The sequence below is a fragment of the Mobula birostris genome, chromosome 2 (assembly GCF_030028105.1).
Source record: "Mobula birostris isolate sMobBir1 chromosome 2, sMobBir1.hap1, whole genome shotgun sequence".
Taxonomy (NCBI): domain Eukaryota; kingdom Metazoa; phylum Chordata; class Chondrichthyes; order Myliobatiformes; family Myliobatidae; genus Mobula; species Mobula birostris.
Window position 1 is genome coordinate 52,022,111 of NC_092371.1, and position 22,282 is coordinate 52,044,392.

Here is a 22,282-nt window from a genome sequence, read left to right on the forward strand (position 1 = left end):
TTAGAAATTACCTAAGGTTATTCATAGCCCTCTATTTTTCTAAGCTCCACGTACCTATCCAGGAGTCTTTTTTAAAGACCCTATCATATCCGCCTCCACCACATTCGCCGTCAGCCCATTCCATGCACTCACCACTCTCTGTGTAAAAACGTACTCCTGACATCTTCTCTATACCTACTTCCAAGCACCTTAAAACTGTGCCCTCTCATGTTAGCCACTTCAGCCCTGGGAAAAAGTCTCTGAATATCCCCTGACAGTGGTTTCTGTTTTTTGTGAGTACGTGGTTTACTACACTGAAGCCACTTTCATCAAGGTAGGACAATGAGAGTGCAATGAAGAACTGTTTGGCTCTTCTCCAAAGACCAGAAAACTTTATATGACAGTGTAGTCACATACAACAAAAGCAGACATTTTTGCTACTTCATCATTCTGAATTTTAACGCTTTCTTCTTGCAAGCTCTCTTCCTGTTCTTCCACCTGGCAAAGAAATGGGTTAATTACCCAGCCCAGAATTTTCAGATCGTTCAAATCCTTGAATTGATTCTGAAAATCCTATCTCAGTGACTGCAAATGTAAGCAGTACTCTTGCAAATCACTGTCTGTGAAAGAGGGTGCCAAACGATCCACACAGGAACATTATTCTTCTCCCAATGTTTTGCTTATAAATTTCCAATTTTCTGATAAAAGTAAACACTAAATTTTGTCCCTGGATTAAATTGAAATTCTCACCCTGCAGTTTCATATTTAGAATGTTCATTTTGTCATACTAATTGGCTAGCTATGCTACATCTCCATGTAAAAGTTCAATCTTGTTTCCCAAGCTCTTGTCAACTTTGAGCAACAATTCAACCCAGTGTCAAAAAGATCAAAGAAACATTTTAAGCAGCAGCCTTTTGACAGCAATGCACTTCAGTGAGAAGAAGTAAGCATTCGAACTCCTTGGCATAACTGGAGAAATATTCTGGCAAAATATTTAAGAATAATCCTTGGGGTCAGCAGGTTCACCGATTGGTTCTATTTCACTGTTTGGTTCCAGTCAGCACTGTGTCATTGTGCGACCTGTTTTCCATAGATTCATAGAGAAAGTTGAGATGGTGTACTTGACTGTTAAATTGCATGAAATTGTTTGTGCCACTAGTCAAGGTGAACTGTTGGGCACTCTGGTTGCTAATTTATGCCTCCCCAATAATGACTGTTCGGTTGGTGATGTCAGATGAGATTGCCAAGTTTCAGATGTGGTGTGACAACAGGTGCTCACAGCCTGCAAAGATCTGGTTCTTCCTGTGTTTCAGTGTCTTATCCTTCTTTTTTGGAGGTGCCTGCTCTGCTAACGGTCAGTCAGATCTCATATCCTAAGTTAGGGTCTGCTTACCACCCACTCCAAGAATCTGGAATGCCCCCCCCCCGATGACTTATATTTCCCCTAATGCTCCCTTAGGACACATAACCGCCATTGGGAATGACTGAATTAAACCATTCCAGTTAACCTACCTCATTTAATCAGTCTCTCCTATTGTTTTGAGAAAGATTAAGTCAGTTACTCCACAGTTTTCCTTCATGATCTCTTGACCAAGTCTCACCACATACTCTAAGTATTTAACTCTGATCTCTGGTTATCCATTATTGCCACAATAATGACTAGCTCTTCTGCCTCTTATTGAGGCTCTGGATGCTAGGGGAGATGTTTCAGAGTGAACCCATTGTTTCTGTTATGTTTTCTAACTCCAAAACATAAAGCAGATCAAAAGGAAAAACGCAGAGTCAGGAATAACATGTACTTCATTTTTACTCTATACATGTACTTATGAAGCGGTTGTGTAATGACGTATGCTATTCACATACTTTTATATATAACCCATAATAAACTATGTAAACAACAAAAATGCTTAATCAAATATATTTACAATCTTATTCAAATATTAAATACTCAACACTCCTCTCTGAATAGCTACAAACCCCCACTCAACATAGAATGCATCTCAACTTATATACACGCTTACATGCTTATAGTATACCATGCAACCTTTTAGTCCACCTTTGGTCCCCACCTGGCACTCAGCTCTCACCTGTGGCTCCCTGTAGCTGTTTGCATGCGACAGTGGCCACACCCCGGGCAACGGCTTCGACAAGCCGGCTAAACCAGGTGAGGGTAGCCAACGGGTCTCAAACCCTTGGTGTGATAGGGAGTTGTCTATCCCAGCGTGTGAAGACAGACTCCGGTGGATTGAGCGGACGAGACCTATGGAAGGTCCAACGGTCAAGAAGGTGGTCTCTGCAAGCGTCGTGGAACGTGTCGAGCAGGACAAGACACAGAAGATGTCCTGGTCATCCACTGCGCCTAGTCCCATCCAGCCATCTAGATGCTGTCTTGCCACTAGATCCAGATGGGAATTGGGAAGAGAGAGTGAGGGTGACGCTGCGCAACTTTCCCTCACTTAAATCCAAATCACGCGCTAGTCTCACACCATCAATAATGGTGTTGAGGTCCTCATCGACATCAACGATGGACGAACAACCAACCATACTATGCAATACAACTACTATATAGACATCCACAGCATAGTAAATTTTAAATTGTCCCATTCAAGCCTAAAGATTGAATCACTGTGGAGGATTTCTTACACTTGTGAGATAACATCTTTCCTAACAAGGGGAATTACTTTTCTTGGCAGGTGAGACTTGTGGCTATGAAACAGTCTCAGGTTCTGGGTACTTCTCTGTGGTGGTTATAGGATTTGACTCTGGGACTGTTGGAAGTGGCTCTGACTGCTCCAGACACAGTTCTTCTGGATGTGTGAGCATCCTGAACAGTGCGTGGCAAGCTGCTCGATCTGTTGATATATCCCAGGCCACAAGAGAAAGCTTTGAGCCAACACTTTCATTTGAAACACACCTAGGTGACTGGCATTTAATTCCTCCAACACTTTAGCTGAAAAACTTGGATGGCACAACAACTCTCAATCCCCACATAAAGCAACCTCTGTCAAGGGCAAGTTCATCCCAGTGTTGGTAAAAATGGGAGATCTGGAATTCCTGCTGCATGTTCCAGCCATTTTGAGTGGCCATGTAGATCAGAGACAGTGTGGGTCTTTAGTGGTTACCTTTTGGATCATCTCTGCCGTAACAGGAAGACTTCTGATTTGCAATAGGAAGAATATGTCAAGAGGAGTGTCCTCTTTTGTAAAATTCTCAGGTATTTCCTTTCCCAAGGGTAAATGTGGCAATCGATCCGCATGATTAATTGTCCTCTTGAATTTGATCTTGTGAATGTGTCCTCTGAGAAACAGAGCCCATCTCTGCATTAATGCTGCTACTCTTAGTGGAACACCCTTGTGAGGATTGAAAATGAACACCAGTCATTGATGATCAGTAACGCGGGTAAACCCTTTCCCATACAAGTACTGATTGAAATATTTTACACACCAAACCAAACTCAAGGCCGCTCTGTCAATCTGTTCATTATTTTTCTCTGCAGCATGATGGGGCATTCCATTCCACTGAAAACATGTGAGATGACTGCACCTACACCATAAGGCAAAGTGTCACAGGTTACAGGTAAGCTTCACTGGACAATGTGGATCATAAAGTGTGAGCACAGTGTCTGACATCACCATTTCCTTCATCTTTTGGAACAAAACCTCACAATGTTTTGCCCATTGCCATTTCTTCCGAACCTGTAGTAATGAGTTCAAGGGGAACAGCATGGTTGCCAGGTATGGCAAGGCCCTTTTAAAGTAATGGACATATCCTAAAAAGGACCACAATTGTGATACCTACTGTGGCTTTTTGGGCATCCACCACTGCTTGAATTTTCTCAGCACACTTGTGTAATCCTTGTGTGCCTTTAGTGTAACCACAGAAAGTGATGTTTAGTTTAAAGAATTCACACTTGTTCTGAGCCCATAATCTTCCAATCTTTCCAACACTGTCTTGAGATTTTGGAGAAGATCCTTGTCATCCTTGAAGATTACAATGATATTACTCAGTTAACACTGAGTGCTTCGGCAGCCTTGCAGCACCTGGTCCATAGCTTCCTGAAAGAGTACAGGCGCTCCAAAAATAAACCTATTATAGCGTTAGTGCCCTTTGTGAGTGATTATGGTGAGAAACACTTTGTGCTCTTCTTCCATCTCCATCTGTAGGTAGACCTCAGCAAAGTCTATTTTACTGAAATGTTTCTCTCCAGAAATGTTTGCAAATATATCCTCATCCTAGGTAGAGTGTATTAATCTACTTCCAGCACTGGGTTGCTGGTAATATTTTCCTTAATCAAAGCGTGCTGTGCTATTTTATTCAAATGTTTCGCTGTACTTTTTTAAAAACTCAAATGGCTCACTGTGCTTGTCTAAAAACCTTTTAAATGCCATTTTTTTTGTATCAATTAGCAACTACCTCCAACCCTAGAAGGTCTCGTGTGTCTCTAATAATAACTATTTCATAGTTTATTTGTTGTGCAAGGTTTCTCAACCAATTTTTGGAACAGTCCAAGAAACTGACTTTCCCAAATAAGTCATTATGAATTTTTTTGTTAACATGCTCAGATAACTTCATGGATAGTTAACCATCCTTATCTGTGACAATTTCCAGATGTATGTTCAAACTGACAACGTTATCTGTACTTCCATTCAGGGAGTTTTTTTCCTTAACCGTTTGACTACTGCAGTGCAAAACTACATTGAGGGAGCATACAAAGCAAGAATTAATGTTCCATTACCATCTGCACTCACTAATTAATACCTCAAAAGAGGATTGTTTAAAGAAATGGAAACTTCTACTGAATACTGGTGTCTAAATTTTCTCTCTGATACAAAATCCATGAAGGATGGACATGAACCAGTATATTTTGTATGACGGGTTTCTTTCACTGTGCCTAAAAGTAATTATCTTCTCAGAGGTTCGTCACTTTGTAGTGGTGGAGATGCTTGTGAGTTCTTGAGATCACCATGGAGGTAAGGACGGTGTAGGATTCAGAGAAAGAGCAATCCAACTGAGACCTCAGCAGTGGAGCTGGCAGAAGGTGATGGCACATCACAATGGCAGTGAAGGCAGAGGAAAGCTGCGGGAGTGAAGGGTACCCAGTCATCTTGCATGCCACATGGACATTGACACTGAGCTGTCAACATAGAATACTACAGCACAGTACAGGCCCTTCAGCCCACAATATTGTGCTGACCCTCAAACCCTGCCTCCCATATAAGGCCACACCTTAAATTCCTCCATATACCTGTCTAGTAGTCTCTTAAACTTCACTGGTGTATCTGCCTCCACCAGTGACTCAGGCAGTGCATTCCACGCACCAACCACTCTCTAAAAAACCTTCCTCTAATATCCCCCTTGAACTTCCCACCCCTTACCTTAAAGCATGGTCCTCTTGTATTGAGCAGTGGTGCCCTGGGGAAGAGGCACTGGCTATCCACTCTATCTATTCCTCTTATTATCTTGTACACCTCTATCATGTCTCCTCTCATCTTCCTTCTCTCCAAAGAGTAAAGCCCTAGCTCCCTTAATCTCAGATCATAATGCATACTCTCTAAACCAGGCAGCATCCTGGTAAATCTCCTCTGTACCCTTTCCAATGCTTCCACATCCTTCCTATAGTGAGGTGACCAGAACTGGACACAGTACTCCAAGTCTGGCCTAACCAGAGTTTTACAGATCTGCATCATTACATCGCGACTCTTAAACTCTATCCGTCGACTTATGAAAGCTAACACCCCATAAGCTTTAACTACCCTATCCACCTGTGAGGCAACTTTCAGGGATCTGTGGACATGCACCCCGAGATCCCTCTGCTCCTCCACACTACCAAGTATCCTGCCATCTACTTTGTACTCTGCCTTGGAGTTTGTCCTTCCAAAGTGTATCACCTCACACTTCTCCAGGTTGAACTCCATCTGCCACTTCTCAGCCCACTTCTGCATCCTATCAATGTCCCTCTGCAATCTTTAACAATCCTCTACACTATCTACAACACCACCAACCTTTGTGTCATCTGCAAACTTGCCAACCCACCCTTCTACCCCCACATCCAGGTCGTTAATAAAAATCACGAAAAGTAGAGGTCCCAGAACAGATCCTTTTGGGACACCACTAGTCACAATCCTCCAATCTGAATGTACTCCCTCCACCATGACTCTCTGCCTTCTGCAGGCAAGCCAATTCTGAATCCACCTGGCCAAACCTCCCTGGATCCCATGACTTCTGACTTTCTGAATAAGCCTACCGTGTGGAACCTTGTCAAATGCCTTAATAAAATCCATTTCGATCACATCCACTGCACTACCCTCATCTATATGCCTGGTCACCTCCTCAAAGAACTCTATTATGCTTGGTAGACACGATCTGCCCTTCACAAAGCCATGCTGACTGTCCCTGATCGGACCATGATTTTCTAAATGCCCAGAGATCCTATCTCTAAGAATCTTTTCCAGCAGCTTTCCCACCACAGACGTAAGGCTCACTGGTCCATAATTACCCAGACTATCCCTACTACCTCTTTTGAACAAGGGGACAACATTCACCTCCCTCCAATCCTCTGGTACCATTCCCGTGGATGACGAGGACATAAAGATCTTAGCCAGAGGCTCAGCAATCTCTTCCCTCGCCTCGTGGAGCAGCCTGGGGAATATTCCGTCAGGCCCCGGGGACTTATCTGTCCTAATGTATTTTGACAACTCCAACACCTCCCCTCCCTTAATATCAACATGCTCCAGAACATCAACCTCACTCATATTGTCCTCACCATCATCAAGTTCCCTCTCATTGGTGAATACCGAAGAGAAGGACCTCGCTCACTTCCACAGCCTCCAGGCACATCTTCCCACTTTTATCTCTAATCGGTCCTACCTTCACTCCTGTCATCCTTTTTTTCTTCACATAATTGAAGAATGCCTTGGGGTTTTCCTTTACCCTACTCACCAAGGCCTTCTCATGCCCCTTTCTTGCTCTTCTCAGCCCCTTCTTAAGCTCCTTTCTTGCTTCCCTATATTCCTCAATAGACCCATCTGATCCCTGCTTCCTAAACCTCATGTAAGCTGCCTTCTTCCACCTGACTAGATTTTCCACCTCACTTGTCACCCATGGTTCCTTCACCCTACCATTCTTTATTTTCCTCACCGGGACAAATTTATCCCTAAAATCCTGCAAGAGATCCCTAAACATTGACCACATGTCCATAGTACATTTCCCTGCAAAAACATCATCCCAATTCACACCCGCAAGTTCTAGCCTTATAGCCTCATAATTTGCCCTTCCCCAATTAAAAACATTCCTGTCCTCTCTGATTCTATCCTTTTCCATGATAGTGCTAAAGGCCAGGGAGCGGTGGTCACTGTCCCCCAGCTGCTCACCCACTGAGAGATCTGTGACCTGACCCAGTTCATTACCTAGATCTAGATCTAGTATGGCATTCCCCCTAGTTGGCCTGTCCACATACTGTGACAGGAATCCATCCTGGACACACTTAACAAACTCTGCCTCATCTAAACCCTTGGAACTAATCAGGTGCCAATCAATATTAGGGAAGTTAAAGTCACCCATGATAACAACCCTGTTCTTTTTGCACCTTTCCAAAATCTGCCTCCCAATCTGCTCCTCTGTATCTCTGCTGCTAAGAGGGGGCCTATAGAATACCCCCAATAGAGTAACTGCTCCCATCCTGTTCCTGACTTCTACCCATACTGACTCAAAAGAGGATCCTGCTACATTACCCACCCTTTCTGTAGCTGTAATAGTATCCCCGACCTGTAATGCCACCCCGCCTCCCCTTTTTCCGCCCTCTCTAACCCTTTTAAAGCACTGAAATCCCGGAATATTGAGAATCCATTCCTGCCCTGGTGCCAGCCAAGTCTCTGTAATGACCACCACATCATAATTCCATGTATGTATCCAAGCTCTCAATTCATCACCTTTGTTCCTGATGCTTCTTGCATTGAGGTACACACATTTCAGCCCTTCTGCCTTACTACCTTTACACCGTTTATTCTGCTTCTCTTTCCTCAAAGCCCCTCTGTATGTTAGATCTGGCTTTACTCCATGCACTTCTTTCACTGCTCTATCACTCTGGGTGCCATCCCCCTCGCAAATTAGTTTAAACCCTCCCGAACCATGCTAGCAAACCTACCTGCAAGGATATTGCTCCCCCTCGAGTTCAGGTGCAACCCATCCAATCTGTACAGGTCCCACCTTCCTCAGAAGAGATCCCAATGATCTAAAAATCTAAAACCCTGCTCCCTGCACCAATCCTCAGCCACGCATTCAACTGCCATCTCCTCCAATTCTTACCATCATTGTCACGTAGCACTGGCAGCAATCCTGAGAACGCCACCCTTGAGGTCCTGTTCTTCAGCCTTCTGCCTAGTTCCCGAAACTCACACTTCAGGACTTCAACCCTCTTCCTGCCTATGTCGTTGGGACTAACAACATAGACCATGTCAAGGACCATATGGTAGCTACTGATGCATTAGCCTCCCATGTTAAACAAAGTCATACACAGCCACAATCTATTAAGGGAATATCCCTTGGGAAAACATCATACTCATTTCAAGTGATTGCACTTCTACTACTACATGTAATTACACTAAGTTCTCTTTCTAAAATGGTCTGATGTTTCTGTGCTGTTCATAAAGCTAATGTGATACAATGCCAAGTCATAGTTGAAGTCAAGGGACCAAAATAACAATCTGTCCACTCAGTTTGTTACAAGGACACAGAGGTCTGGCTGCTTAAAGTTTGTAACCTTTTTTTCACCCAAGTAGACAATTTCCTCCATTCGTGGCTATTCTCTCTTCAAGCAGTGGCTGTACTCACATCAGTTTTTCCTCCTCTGCCATCAGATTTCTGAACAATTAAGAATCCCATGAACACTACCTCAGTATTTTTGCTTTGTTTTTGCATTACTTAAACTGTTAATATATTTCTCATTGTACTTTATAGTGTATTTTATGTATTGCGCTGTACCGCTGCTGCAAGACAACAAATTTCATGACATATGTCAGTGATGATAAACATGATTCTGATTGGTCAATCATTTCATCGAATTTTTACTTACTCCATTCACTACATCTCTTTCTATGTGTATTCATCATAGATGGTTCAAAATAGGTTAATCAAATTCATACAAAATTTATTATTTTGTTTTGAAATACATTTATTCGTACATTTGCAAATCTAGAAAACACATGAATATTTAAACATAAATTGAAGTACTGACAAGAATCCTCAACTATCTGGCAGCCTATATGTTAAAATTAGTCTTGTGGCATGGATTTGACATTTAATTAAGCAGCATGTTAGTTTTAATAAGAACATTCAAAAAATAAACCATATTTGATCCTGAACACATACAATTATTTTGTGAAAAATGTAATAAATGATGTTGAATGAAGAATATTCACATACTAACATCCACATCTTGTAGAAATGCTCTGAGGTAACATAATAATATTAGGCTCTATATGAAAAAGGAAATTCACAAACACCAATTCAATTATCATCTTTGAAGCAAAATACATAATTACTGGATCTAGTAATATCAGTTTCAGAATTTGAAAAATACATTTCGTAAATACTGTCTGCAGTTATGTAACAGCGAATATTTTCAGTCTTGCAACATGTAAAGATTCACTGAAGATGTTGCTGAACATGAACTTTATAATGCTCACACATGCTCTTTTTATCCCAGTTGATCACATTGTGATTCAGAGAATTCATAATGACTTATGCACAATTAATGCTTTCATTTCATTATCCATGTCATATTTCTTGGCATACGGTACATGTAATTTGCAAAATAACAACAGGAAAATGTTACCATTCTCAACTTTAATAAAAAGATGTTTGGATGCGGTTCATTCAACTGAACCCTGCAGTAATTCTGTTTGGTTGTTTTCATTCATCCTTGAGAACGAATGCAAGAGTGACTTCCACCACTATAAATGGCTTAAGGCAGTTGTTGAAATTTATGCTCAGATTCAATGTCTGGTTCACCTAATTAAAATAAAATTTTATAGAATTAAAACCAGAAAAAGAAAAAATGAAAAATAGTAAAATTAAAAATCTTTAGTGAAAACTGTTTGTAAAGGATGTACTCTAAGATTGATTAAGTCATAAGCTTAGTAACCTTTATTGGTATTTTTGTGAGAGTTGTTGATACTCACTCTCTGTGCGAAATGTATTGCAGGCAGAGACATCACAGTGTCCTGCTGCACCTGGTGGTCCGATGGAGCCAGGTAAACCTGGCAGGCCAGGACGGCCTGGTGGGCCTGGTAATCCCTGTGGTCCTTGTTTTCCACGTTTACCTTCACCTCGTGGGCCTGCACAACCAAATGAAAGTTAAAACCTGGCTCAGGTAAAGAAGGTGGTTCCTCAGGTATTTAAAATGTCATAGACATGAAAAAGATCTGCAATGTTTTCCAGCAAGATGCTGGAAATCCAAGGCCACGCACACAAATTGCTGGAGGAACTCAGCATGCCAGGCAGCATCAATGGAAAAGAGTAAACTGTTGACATTTCGAGCCAAGACCTTTCATCCTGACGTAGGGTCTCAGTCACAAACATCAACTGTTTAATCTCTTCCATAGATGTTCCTCCAGCATTTTGTTTGTGTTGCTTTAACATATCAAGAAGTGAGAGCATAGTGTACCAAATATACCGATCAAGAACCTTTCAAAGTGATATGCATTCTCTATGCTGGCTTCCAGAATCTAACGTGAGACTATTTAGAATATTTATATTCTAAGCCTTGATGGATAAGAATGATTAAACTAAAGGATAAAGTTAAATAAAGTGCATATTGGTGTAACGTGTCTTTATGTATGAAACAGGTCGCTTTCCCTGTATCTTTATGCGTTTACTTTATCAACTCATAGAACAGCAAATCCATGTCACGCGCCTTCTTTCCAGACAACTTAGTAGCTTCATAGACATTTAATCAGCCAAGTTAAAGGTCACAATATGTAAATAGTATGAAAGGTGCTGCTCTGCAAATAAACATTTCTGGAATTATCTTTGCTGTATTCCAGAGATTTCGTATGGTACCTTTTTCTGAAGTTAGGGTAGAATAATAAAGGTTTAATATGGAGGATTGCCTAATGCAAGTTCACATCAGAAATGAAACGGAGCTCAACTGGCTATGTTAATATTTCCCGTTCAATCTAGTTTGATGTGAAGATCAATCCAATGAAACTTCACATCAAGTGTAGAGAAATACATCTGAGAAAGATTTGTAGGAATTTACGTAGTTCAAAAATGATTAATACATGAAATAGAATGACTAGATCAAGTAGATTTAAAGCTATGTATATTTTGAAACAATAGGTTGCATGATATCTTTTTAGATGGATGTACTTAAGTGAACTAAATATCCTTCTCTATCTAATTCATCTGATTGTTGGTGAATCAAATTTGATTAGTTATTAACTTATGCTTAAGTGAATAGTGAAACCTGTTAACAGTTGATTTACACTGCTGAGATTCAATTCTTTTATGATCCACAATGCTAAAGAGGCAGGTAAAGAATTCTCTTGCTAGTTGTTAAGATTCATTTGTAGCTCAATTCCTCTGAACTTTGCAAAAAGCTAAAATTTAGACCTCCTTCCAGTATGAAATTTAGATTGATTTTAAATCTTAGTCTACTATGATCAAAAGGTGACAGAAGATAATTAACCCACCCCAGATGTCCTCCTTTTTCAAAGAAAGGAGCTTCTCTTCCTCAACCACATCTCTTCAATTTCATGCACGTCTGCTCTTAGCCCATCCTCCTGCCACCTTAGCAGGGTGGCTACACCTGGCCCTACACCTCCTTCCTCGCTACAATCCAGGGACCTGAACAGTCCTTCCAGATGAGGCAATACTTCATCTGTGAGTCTGTTAGGGCAATTATTCTGTTCGGTGCTCCTGGTGTGGCCTCCTGTACATCAGTGAGACCTGACATAGATTGGGAGACCACTTTTCCGAGTATCTATGCTCCCTCCGCCAGAACAAGTGGGATCTCCCAGTAGCCACCCATTTTAATTCCACTTTCTATTCCCATTCCAATATGTCCATTCAAGGCCTCCTCCACTGTCGTGATCAGGCCACACTTAGGTTGGAGGAACGACACCTTATATTTCATCTGGGTAGCCTCCAACCTGATGGCATGAACATCAATTTCTCAAACTTCTGGTAATGCCCCCCCAACACCCCCCCCCCACCTTCTCCATTACCCATCCCCTTTTCCCTCTCTTACCTCATCTCATCAATCAAATTCCCAGCTCTTTACTTCATCCCTATACCTCCAGGTTTCATCTATCACATGTGGTTCTCTCTCCCCTCCCCCACATTTTAAATCTACTCTTCAGCTTTTTTTCTCCAGTTCTGCCAAAGTTCTTCAGCCCACAATGTCGACTGTACTTTTTTTCCATAGATGCTGCCTGGTCTGCTGAGTACTTCCAGCATTTTGTGTGTGTTGCTGAGAAGATAATCACCATCGTCATTTGTACCTGGGATTCCTTGGGGTCCCTCAGAGCCTGGTGCATTGACCCCTGGGCTTCCTTTCTCTCCCTTTTCACCAGGTTTGCCTATTGACAAAAACAATTCAAAGGTGGAAACAATTAAAACTACACAGGACGATATGGGCTCTCTTCAGTCCATGTATGGTGCTTGACTGTCTAGGAGACCGAGATCATTTCCACAACACCATCACATTAAACTTAGTAGAAGGGTCTCGGCCCGAAATGTCAACGAAACCTCTTCCTATAGATGCTGCCTGGCCTGCTGCATTCACCAGCAACTTTTACATGTGTTGCTTGAAATTCCAGCATCTGTAGATTTCCTCATGTTTGAGTAATTTCCAAATTTCCTTCTGCAATTTCTATGATATTCAAGCCTGTGGATATCGATGGGTAATTCCATACACTACACTCTGTGGAAAACCACACAGCCCCTTTTCTTCCCAGGAGCTTCAAGGGTGATATAGGAACTGGAAGCCTAGCTGTTGAAACTATTTCCTAGCAATCAACAAACTTATCAAACTGAGGTAGGATGTGGAATAGATTACTAATATGAATATTAAGCACAAAGAACGATTGTGCCTGACACAGAAAGCCATCGCAAAGGAACCGGATTTTCCATTCACTGCCCTGTGTTCTTTAAACTAAACAGCTTACTAGAAAGTAGGCAGGGTCTGAAAATTGTGGGGAAAAGTTACAAAACAGAATTTAGGCTGACTCTGTTAAACAGATTATCATAAAAATACAATAACATTCCAGTATAGAATTACAGAGTAGGGAATGACATTTCAGCAATCTGTTGACATTTTCCATTAAGAAAATAGGATTCCATTCTGGAAAGTGAGTAGGGAGATATAATTTACCAATCTCTCCAGGGTAGCCCACTTTGCCATCATTGCCAGGTATGCCTGGCATTCCTGGAGGCCCTCGATTTCCAGGTGGTCCAGGTCTCCCTGGCTCTCCAACCTCCCCTGGTGATCCCTGGATGATCCGTACAGGTACTGGGCTCTTTGTATATTCATTCAACACCAAATCAAATTTCAACATGTGACCTAGCGATTAATAAATAAGCAAAGGTTATTACCAAACAGCATCAGAAACTAAGTTAAAATCCATTCAGCTATTTGGTCCTCAGAGATGTTTGTGAAATTATTAAATTCCTATCAGTGGAAAAACAGATTCTCATATTTCGTGAACTTTTCATGGGCTCATTAGAGTACAATACTTACACAATAATATTTGCAAAAAAAAGCGTGGGATTCAAAAACCCTAAACAAGGGAGGCTGATAAATCCCAGATATAACAATGCAAAACATAATGTATGTACATTGAACTCCACTTCTGAAACTTAGTTCAATGAAGCAAAATTCTAATTTCAGTAAAACAAACATATTAAATCATGTATGGAACAAAGGTGACTGAGATGGATTTCCATCCTGTGGAAATTTATATTCATGGGATCATAAATTGAGTTATTAACATACAAGTAATTAAAGACTGCCGGTTTTACAAAGGCTTGCAGGCTCCTTTTCTGTATGCCTGTCAACTGGAAAGGTCAGCAGAACCACCTCCAATTCACTGTTTGTCAGAGCAAACTTCACCCATCTGTCAGTAAAATTCCCCCACTTCCTTCAACTCAGGGCCACACCTGTGTAACTGCTGTGCAGGAATACCTGAAAGTACATAGTCTCTGTAAAGTTCCTCTTTCTTGCTTGAATGGCCTGATTGATTTTAATCTAAAATTACCAATGCTTGAAAAATTTAAATAAATGTAAATTTCCTGTTACGCTATTTTATCAATATGAGAGTGGCAATTTTCCTCTTTTTTTGTTGCACATCAATTGGTTACTTACTCTGAACAAGCTCTTCACAAGCTTGGCTAACCATCTGATAAACTGCAGCGAGGGACTGAGGTTCTCCCTGTAAACAAAAAAGAATGGAAACATAACTCAAGAAAAATTCTAGTTTTTCTGAAAACTTCCTTCAAAATTATCATCAAGAAAAACAGAATTTTCACCTTCTCTCCTTTTTCTCCTTTTGCACCAGGGAGCCCCTGCAAAAAAAAAAAACGGTATCAAATGAAGTATAGATGATTGAATTTCAGAATTGAGCACAGATTTGTATTTCTAATGGGCTAAGGAATACTGAACTTGGCCTTCCACCCATGTTTTCTGTCTGTTGCACTCTCCTGGCTTCGATGCAGAGAACCATACAAACTGACACTCCCTAGTTTCAAGAAACTCAGCCAAAAACTTCTCATTTACCACATTACTTTCTGGAAAAGATTTATAAACACGTAGAAATTTCTGCTTTACAGAAATTAATGATGTTTTCACTCCTAACTTCAACTGTATAGTACTTCAATATCACTCTAATACCCCATCTGATCTCTAGACCATTTAGTAGTGTTAACATACAAACACTATAATTTTCTTAAGATCTTTCTCATTGCAACCAATAATATCCAGTCTAAGTATTTAAGACTATTTCTGCACTTTGGTAACAATGTATCTATGCATCATGTTAAATTATACTTCCAGCATCACTTGGATATTGTTATGCAATTACTGCCCATTAATATTGGTTAGTGAATGTAACCATTGATAATCATCAGTAATTACTATTTCCTCACACCTGTGAGTTAATAATCATTTCACCTGGACTAAATCTTTAGGAATTTGGCAAAATATACTTTCAACTTCACTGCATTCTTTGTTAATGGCACTTGACTGGATGTATTTATAATGTGTCCTTCCCCTTATTGCGAAATCTGCAGCGGTGTCAACTGGCAGAACCTTTAAGGCTGATTTATACTTCTGTGTAGTAGCCTACGCAAGTGGCCTACGCTGTTGTGAGCATTTATACTGTGGGTTGGTGTGTCTGCGTCGCTCTGCAATTCACTGCCAAAACACTAGTTGGCAGTGGGATTTCTATGCCACAGTGTTCAGTTTCTTCGTATTGAAACTCAACACGAAGAAACTCAAACTTCAAACAATGGCAACTGAAGCTGAAGGAGGGTGAATTTTCTGTGCTTGTCCGGCCATTGAGAGACATGGACGAGGAAATGCAATTCAAATATTTTTGGATGCCGGCGGGTAGATTTGACAATTTGGTTCATTGTCTCAAATCATTTATTTTGCATCAGTGTACGCACAGTATACTCAGAGACTGGCAATCACCATTAGAGTTTTAGCTTCAGGTGGAAGTCAACAGGCTGGAGCAGCCAGCTACAAACTGGTGTCAAGCACAGGGTCCTCAATAATTTTGGAGGTCTGTAAAGCTTTATGGAAAGCATTGCAGCCAGAGTTCCTTCCCTGCCCTTCAGTCGCACAATGGGAAGCTATTGCAGCGTAGGAGGAAATGTGATGCTACCAAATGGACCAATCACAGTCGTTGCAGTCTGCATCACCACAACGCGTAGTTACATTTTTGGGGAGGTGCGCATCAGGCTACGGTGTAGGGTATGGCGTAGGATACGCAGCTATGCCGTACCTAAGGCATCTATTTGACGCAGAAGTATAAATTGGCCTTTACCCCAATAAAACCAGAACATGCTGGAAATACTCAGCACGTCAGGCTGCATCTGCAGAGCTAATGTTTCAGACTAATGTGTCAGAACTGGGAAGGAAAGAAAAGAAATTCATTATAGAGAGGACTGGGTGTGGGTGGGGGTGTCTACCATATTTGCCCAGATGATGACATTTACCATACAAGTGCATTTGAAGCGCCTTTTTCCTTCCTGAACCATGCCTTCACCTCTATCAGATTAACAAAGCTTCTCTCCTCTGGGTCAGAACAAGGATACAGTTACTTTAATACCTTCCACATTCAAAAGAACATTCTCCACAAATTTCACCATTCTACCATCAGACGCATCCTTCCCTCTCTGCCCCCTTCAGCATTTCACAGGGACTGTTCTTCGTGTCCATTCTTCTGTTCGCACCTACCCTGGTTTTACCCTGTCAAAGACAAATTCCTCCTTCACCATCCCTGTAGATTAATGAGCTTTTTCTCTCCTTCCCGTTCTGACAACCTGAAACATTAAGTCTGTTTCTCTTCACATAGATGCTGTCAGACTTGATGAGAATTTCCAGTACACTTTAGATTTTAGATTTCTAGCATCTGCATTTTTGCATTGATTTTCAGAACTTTTAGCCAAACTTTTGCCTTGAAGTGATTTGCTTTCCATGCTGACTTTCAGTGACTTAATAGTTATTAAATCCCAGTCCACCTTTGTTCTGTTCTGGCATCATTGCCATGCAGAATTTCATTGCTTACTTTGTCTATGATTGCTTTCGTCAAGAAATCACAAGCTGTTGTAATGTATGGATGTATTTCTTTTAGAGCAGTGACGCCCCCCCCCCACTTAGTAATACACATTGACTGTTGTTTGTGTGTTGTTCCCTCTCTCTTTCTCTCACTGCAATGTGAATACATCTGTTAAAGCCGTCTCCCACGTGCGCAGTTTTACTTAATCAATATGTAGTTGTGCACAGACACAACAAAATTGGCAGCAAGTATGAATCTGAACGTCAGAAAATATCACGAACTGCACCGATAGTTACAAGATGAAACAGCATGGGAAAGCCATCACAGGTGTTAACAGAGGAATATACGAGCAACAGTGAAAGACCTGTTGAAATTAAAATGAAAATAACATGGCGATGGCTTCTGTAGGGAAAGCTGACAAATTTGATAGCACTAATGAAGGTATATCGAGAGGGTTGAACTGCATTGTAATGTGAAAAATGTGGAGGAGCAAAAGAAAGCCCCTACACTTCTTGGCTTATGCAACTTAGTAACCTCTGACAAGGCAGCAAGCAGGACATTTGATGAAGTTGTTACAATTTTACAAAATCAATTGAGCTCTAAATCACTGGTATTAGCTGAGAGATTTAGATTTTACAAAAGGAACCAGGCAAAAGATCAAAGCCTTTCTAAACACATGGCAGAACTACGCAAACTTTCCCAATACTGTGACTTTAGAGCTGGACTTTCTGATGCATTAACAGACAGACTTGTATGTGGCTTGTATAGTCAAAGCTCTCAAAAGAGGCTACTACCTGAAAGAGACCCAACATTAGAATAGGCATTGACTATTTCAATATCATTAGCGACGGAAGGATGTAGCAGAACTACAGAAAAGAAGGTTAAAATGTAATATGCACAAAATGTCCCTGGATGTTGCAAATAGCCAAATATGTTATCGATGTGACAAATCCTTCCATGATGCAAATGACTATTGGTTCAAAGAAAAAGTCTGCAGAAAGTGTCATAGTCAAGGTCACATGGGGAGAATGTACAAGTCAGATAAAAAGCACAACTGAGTGAAAAGTCTCAAATACAAAACTAAGCAAATGCATAAAGTTACTGAATGTAAAACAGAATCAGACAACATAGAATCTGACAAAGATGAACTGTCATGCCTGGAACTGCATACTATAACCCAAGGAGATCACAGAATCATTTGGATCAGAATAGATGTGTCTGGTGTAAAAATGAGAATGGAGCTGAATACAGGGTCAGCTTTGTCCATTATTCCAGAGGCTTCTACAACAGACTGTTTTCTAAGATACTATTTGAGAAGAGCTCAGTGATGCTAAAGACCTGTTTCCCAAAGGCAAACTGAAAGCAAGTGTGATGTATGGAGGCCAAACACAATCATTAGAGGTTTATGCACTGAAAAGTGGAGGCCCAGCACTTTACAGACGTGAATGGTTGAGAAAAATCCAACTGGACTGGCACTCAATCAGAGCTCAGTGTGACATCAACAGGCAATGGCAGCCCAAATGGTAGCACTAACCAGAGACTGGCACATCTGCTTAATGCTAATGAGAAAGCAACTTGTAAAAACTCAAAGTCATGAATGCCAGAATTGAACTGGATGAAACAGCAACACCAAGATTTCATAAAGCATATCCAGTACCTTACGCACTATGTCCTAAAGTGGATGCTGAACTGTAGAGCTTGGAGACTTCTGGAATCTCTCCAAGGCTGAGTGGAGGGATTGGGCCATACCCACTGCCCTGGTGATCAAGAAAGGGAAGGCTGGAGCCATCGTTTATGTGTGGATTTCAAGGCAAGAATCAACCCAGTGCTGCATAATGTGCAGTATCTCCTGCCACGGAAAAATACATTTTTGCATCTTTCACAGGCGAGGAGAGGTTTTCAAAGATTGACTTGTCACAAGCCTATCCACAAATGGAGATTAAGGTGTCAAGCAGGAAGTTCCTCACTATCAACACTCTCAAGGCACTGTTCCAGTATAATTGTTTTGTCTTTGGCGTTGCATCAGCTCCAGCAATTTGGCAAACAACAATGGACCAAGTGCTCCTAGGTATCCCAAGAACACAATGTTACCTTGATGACATCAGTGTGACTGGCAAGAATGATGAAAAGCACCTTCAGAACTTTGGTAAAGTATTTACCAGGCTGAGTGAGTATGGTCTGTGAAAAAGAGAGAAATATGAGTTTTTCAAGAATGAAATCTCATATTGTGGCATGTTATTGACAAGAATGGCCTACATAAGTCACAAGAGAAGATTGAAGCAGTGCTACAGGCACCAAAACTGGAAAGTGTGTTACAACTCAGATCATACTTGGGCCTAGTAAAATATTACCACAAGTTTCTCCCAAACATTGCTACAGTTCTACATCCATTGAACACACTGTTGCAGACAGGAGCAAAGTGGGAATGGTCCCAAAGATATGAAACAAAGAGACTAATGAACTGCTGATGTCTGATGAATTGCTCACCCATCATGGCCTATTTCTGCCCAACAGATGGCATGCGATGCTTCCCCTTATGAAAGATGGATCTGAACGCCTGATTGTGTTTGCTTCAAGAACACTGACAAGTGCAGAATACAACTATGCACAGATTGACTGAGAGACCCTAGTATGAGGAATAAAGAGTTTCTACCAATACCCCGAAAGACAAAAGTTTACAATAGTGACAGATCACCAGCCCCATGTGTCCAGTTTCAATCCCAGGAAGGGAATTCCAGTGATAACTGCTACGTTGTAACTAGGAGCCCACACATATGACATCGAATTCAAGGGTATCAAACAACACAACAACACTGGTGGCTTGTCATGTCTTCCACTATTGGCAACCAATGAAGAAAAGTCTTCATTCTGTGACCCAGCAGAGGTGTTCCACACCACATTGGCATACCAGTTGCCGGTAACAAATTCCGAACTACAAAGAGAAACAAGAAATGACCCGACATTGTCAAAGGTCTATGAAATCACCATGCAAGAATGTCCAGCTCATGGTAACCCTACGTTTGCATTGCTTTCAGTGAGACGAGACCAATTGTCGGTATAACACAGAACACTGATGTGTGGATTTCATGTTGTGGTTTCCTCTAAACTGTGCACCAGGGTGTTAGAAGGACACCTGGGTACAGTCAAGATGAAGAGTTTTACCTGGAGCTACATGTGGTAGCTAGGAAGAGATAAATAGATTGAAAACTTGGACAACAGCTGTTTGGGATACCAAAAAGTTCAAGATGCACATCCATAGGCATCATCTCACATCATCATGGCAAATTGTACATATTGACTTTTCTGGGCCATTCATGGACTCCAGGTTTCTGATTGTTGTGGATGCTCATTCAAAGTAGCCAGAGGTTATACCAATGAAGTCAACCACCTCAGTAAACACAGTCTCCACTCTGAGGGCTATCTGCACCAGAAATGGCTTACAGAACAAATTGCAAGTGACAACAGACCTTAGAAAAATAGAGGGCTATGGGTAACCTGAGGTAACTTCTAAAGTAAGGACATGTTTGGCACAGCATTGTGGGACAAAGGGCCTCTATTGTGCTGTAGGTTTTCTATGTTTCTATGTTTCTGCAATACAATCAGAAGAATTCCGACTGTTCATGAAGAAAAGTGGCATCAGACATTTCAAGTCATCTCCTTACCATCCAGCAATGAATAGGTTAGCTGAAAGATTTTTCCAAACCTTCAGGAAACCCACTGAAGCGCTGGAGAAGGAGAATATTTCTCTACAGCACAAGGTGGACAACTTCCTTCTTGTGTATCGGAACTCTGGTCATGCAATGACAAATCAAACACCTGCAATGTTGTCCATGAACAGAAATCTGAGATCTCTCATTGACCTCCTGAAATCAGATCTATGGAATGAAGTGCAGAATAAACAGTTCAGTCAGTTGCCGAGTGAACCAGCAAGGAGCTTCGCGATTGGACAATAAGTGTAGCGTGTGTTTACCGAGAAGTAAGATAGCTACAAGAACTAGACTACTGATGTACACAGTGGATGTTGGAGATCATACATGGAGACATCATGTAAACCAGATACTGGATGCTCATCTGAAGAACACACCTGAGTCGAATGCATTCAACAAGATGGACACATTACAGCCACTGGACTTACCTCTCAGTGATGATGTCACCGACAGCAATGTGAAACCAGAAACCGAGAATGTTGTCTTAGACAAGAGACCTGCCAAACCTGATGCCACTCCACAGGTCCAGAGGCACTATGAGAATGTTATCATTGACAAGAGACCTGCCAAACCTGATGCTATTCCACAGGTCCAGAGGTACTATGAGAATGTTATCATTGACAAGAGACCTGCCAAACCCGATGCCATTCCACAGGTCCAGAGGCACTATGAGAATGTTATCATTGACAAGAGACCTGCCAAACCTGATGCCATTCCACAGGTCCAGAGGCACTATGAGAATGTTATCATTGACAAGAGACCTGCCAAACCTGATGCCATTCCACAGGTCCGGAAAGAAACACCAGAGCGCCACCCAAAAGACTGAACCTTTAGAATTGTGAAATTAGTTATGGACTGTAATAGTGAAAGCATGTTTATTCGGAATATGGGTTTATGAAAGGGAAATTGAATAATTTGTACATATACAGATTATGTTGCATTAATCTAAAGGTGGAGGAAGTGTACGTATGGATCTATTTCTTTTGGAGAAATGACCCCCCCCCCCCCACCCGCCCAGCACCATGTATTGACCTGTTGTCTGGGCCTGTGCACTGATCTGTTGTCTGTGCATGCACTGTTGTCAACGCATGCACATTGTTCCTTCTCTCTCCCACTGCAATGTGAATACACCAGTTAAAGCCATCTCCTGTGTGCATGCTTTTATTTAATCGATACGTAGTTGTGCACAGACACAACAGCTGTAGCCTCTCTGTCTTCTATTTGGCATCTTGCTTACATTTTGAGGGTATAAGCTCACAGAGTTGCGAAAAAAAGAAAGAAGCCCTTTGGCTCATTGCATCTGTACCAGACTTAATGCCTACCCATATTAGTCCTACCTCTGCATACTTCTATGTACTGTTCATTCAAATACCTGTCAAGATGCCTCCAAGTGCCTTATTTTTTCCCTTGAGAATTAATCATTTTTGTCATTTTGAATTAGTAACTGCCCTCAGATGGGTTCCACTCTATTTTCAGCAGCTGGTCATGACAGTCTCACACATTGATTTGAAACACTGAACAAAATCAGGCAGTTTTCCTCAATGTCTCTGCACACAAAATAGGATATACAATCTTACTTTATTAATTAATTCCAGTTTGCTTACTGAAAAAATAACAGATGATCTTGTCAGTAAAGAAATTGCCAAAATCTCTAAATTTGCTGAGCAGTGACAAATCCTGCAATGTGACTAAATATTTACTGATAGTTTTTCTTGATTGGTTGAATTTGCTCATTGATTAATCCACAGATGATTGAACATAGAACATAGACTATTAAAGCACAGTACAGACTCTTCGATCTACAGTGTTGTGCTGACC

At 41.2% G+C, this 22,282-nt stretch overlaps 1 protein-coding gene and 1 long non-coding RNA gene across 7 annotated transcripts in view; one reads left to right on the top strand and one right to left on the bottom strand.

Moving 5' to 3' along the window:
• The window catches only part of LOC140186506 (uncharacterized), a 140,905-nt gene that overhangs the window by 29,950 nt on the left and 88,673 nt on the right, over nucleotides 1-22,282 (top strand). For both annotated transcript variants that reach the window (XR_011882890.1, XR_011882889.1), the window contains exon 2: nucleotides 3,476-3,555. This is a non-coding gene — a long non-coding RNA (uncharacterized lncRNA). The remainder of the gene's footprint in view (nucleotides 1-3,475; nucleotides 3,556-22,282) is intronic.
• Nucleotides 9,104-22,282, bottom strand: part of LOC140186485 (collagen alpha-1(XIV) chain-like) — a 183,972-nt gene continuing 170,793 nt past the window's right edge. For 4 of the 5 annotated variants that reach the window (XM_072240859.1, XM_072240841.1, XM_072240826.1 and 1 more), the window contains 6 exons: nucleotides 14,506-14,541; nucleotides 14,342-14,408; nucleotides 13,352-13,540; nucleotides 12,480-12,557; nucleotides 10,158-10,313; nucleotides 9,104-9,987 (listed from right to left, as the gene is read on the bottom strand). In XM_072240859.1, coding sequence (XP_072096960.1) covers nucleotides 9,941-9,987; nucleotides 10,158-10,313; nucleotides 12,480-12,557; nucleotides 13,352-13,540; nucleotides 14,342-14,408; nucleotides 14,506-14,541 — 573 coding nt within the window. In that variant the 3' untranslated portion in view covers nucleotides 9,104-9,940. The remainder of the gene's footprint in view (nucleotides 9,988-10,157; nucleotides 10,314-12,479; nucleotides 12,558-13,351; nucleotides 13,541-14,341; nucleotides 14,409-14,505; nucleotides 14,542-22,282) is intronic. The other variant, XM_072240850.1, reaches the window with a different exon arrangement.